Raw genomic sequence first — 1,621 nt, 5'->3', positions numbered from 1 at the left:
TGCCTTGTTCTGGTGACAGTCGGCCCGGCTCGCGGGAGGCGCCCCCCGCCATCTATGCGCCCGGGGCGAACGCACCCCCCGGTTGTTACGCCACTGCACTATTGCTATGTATGGACATTGGAGTCACTGATTGTTTTTTTTGTACTGCTCAGTGTTGTAGCTCGGCACATTTAGTTATTCAGAACCCATAATTATGATTATTCTGCTAACTAAATTTTCATTTTTAACAGCTTGGCTTGTGGAATTATTGCCCGATCTGCAGGTCTTTTTGAGAATGCAAAGCAAATTTGTTCATGTGATGGAGTGACTATCTGGGAAGAAAGAGACCATCCAGCTGCTGGACCAGGCCGAAAAAAACAGGACACATACGCTCACCTGTGAAAAACATATGCCTTAAAATGATAGCTTGCATTATATCATTCACAATCACTTTACATCTACAAATTGATGGTTGATGGGCACAATTAATATGTACAATTTTTCCACCACTTTGTCTTTTGAGGGATCTGTGTGATGCCATTGCCTGCAATATGCTAGAAAATGCTGCAAATCTAAGAGTTCCTATGATTACATTATGTCAGCGTGACTAGTACCAGGCTGATATGATGTCAGCAACACTTTGCATTTTATAAAGTATATGTTAGCTGCATTGTTAACTTTGTAAAATGAAGGCCAAGCAATAGTACATACAGGGTCACTAGTGTGGTGCAGAATCCAAGTGAATACCTGATGTTAATTCTGTACACACCAAGGACCCAGTACAATAGAATATATGAATAATTTATATAGTCAGCATTTCTACAATAATGTGCTGATTCATACACAGATAAAATTGAACATTGCAAGTACTTCCTCAGTTCTGTAAACAAACTCTTTGGACAGTAATGGCAACAAAGCTCAGCACCATTAAAGAGTTTAAAAGTAAGTGTACTTATCATTTTGGTCCCTTTAAGCTGACCTTACAGATTGTAACGCTCCTAGTTTTGTTATTAGGATCTCAACGGCAGAGGTGTGTAACATTAACAGGTATACACGAGACCAGGAATGAGGTTGAGGCTAATAACGGTTATTCAGTTTGAATTCCAGGCGTCTCTCTCAGACTTTTACGGAGAGTCAGGAATTGCTAACATCATACACCATGTAAATACTTTAAGCGTACACTCAGTAGTTGGTAGGGTATAACTTTTGGGTAGCAGACTTTGGTGGAGGATATACGTGCGTTCAGGTGAGTATGTGTATACTTGGCGTGTACCCCCTTATTAGTATATCAGGTTAAGCAGTATACGAGGTTGGCAACCAATAAGGCGCAAGGAGGTTAATTCAGGCAACAAATGCTATGTCATCTCAAGCAGAAGTACACCGAGTGGAGTAATGGATGAGGACAGGCATGAATAACATGGCAAGTATTCTATCAGCAGTAAATAGCATAAGTAGTGACTGATCGTATAAAGAATCACATTCAAGTTCCCATATGTCAGTTGCTGAGTTAATACAGTCAGTATTAGGCAGTCCTTGCTGACTGAGGGTACTTGTGGTTTTAGAGGTCTGAGTTTGAGTATGTCCGTGGTGGTAGAGCCGGCTCCTGTGGAGGGGATCCTGTCCAAATAATCAGCCTGTGATT

The 1,621-nt window shown here is 41.3% G+C and overlaps 1 protein-coding gene across 1 annotated transcript in view; it reads left to right on the top strand.

Annotated features, from left to right (window-relative positions):
- Window positions 1–1,325, top strand: part of CCS (copper chaperone for superoxide dismutase) — a 57,115-nt gene extending 55,790 nt beyond the window's left edge. Inside the window, exons 9-10 of the mRNA XM_018569790.1 lie at window positions 231–471; window positions 1,315–1,325. Coding sequence (XP_018425292.1) covers window positions 231–381 — 151 coding nt within the window. The 3' untranslated portion in view covers window positions 382–471; window positions 1,315–1,325. The remainder of the gene's footprint in view (window positions 1–230; window positions 472–1,314) is intronic.
- The last annotated feature ends 296 nt before the right edge of the window (window positions 1,326–1,621 follow it).

Source organism: Nanorana parkeri, unplaced genomic scaffold (genome assembly GCF_000935625.1).
Source record: "Nanorana parkeri isolate BGI_ZX_2015 unplaced genomic scaffold, ASM93562v1 scaffold1398, whole genome shotgun sequence".
Lineage (NCBI taxonomy): Eukaryota > Metazoa > Chordata > Amphibia > Anura > Dicroglossidae > Nanorana > Nanorana parkeri.
This window is presented reverse-complemented; position numbering and strand designations above follow the sequence as displayed.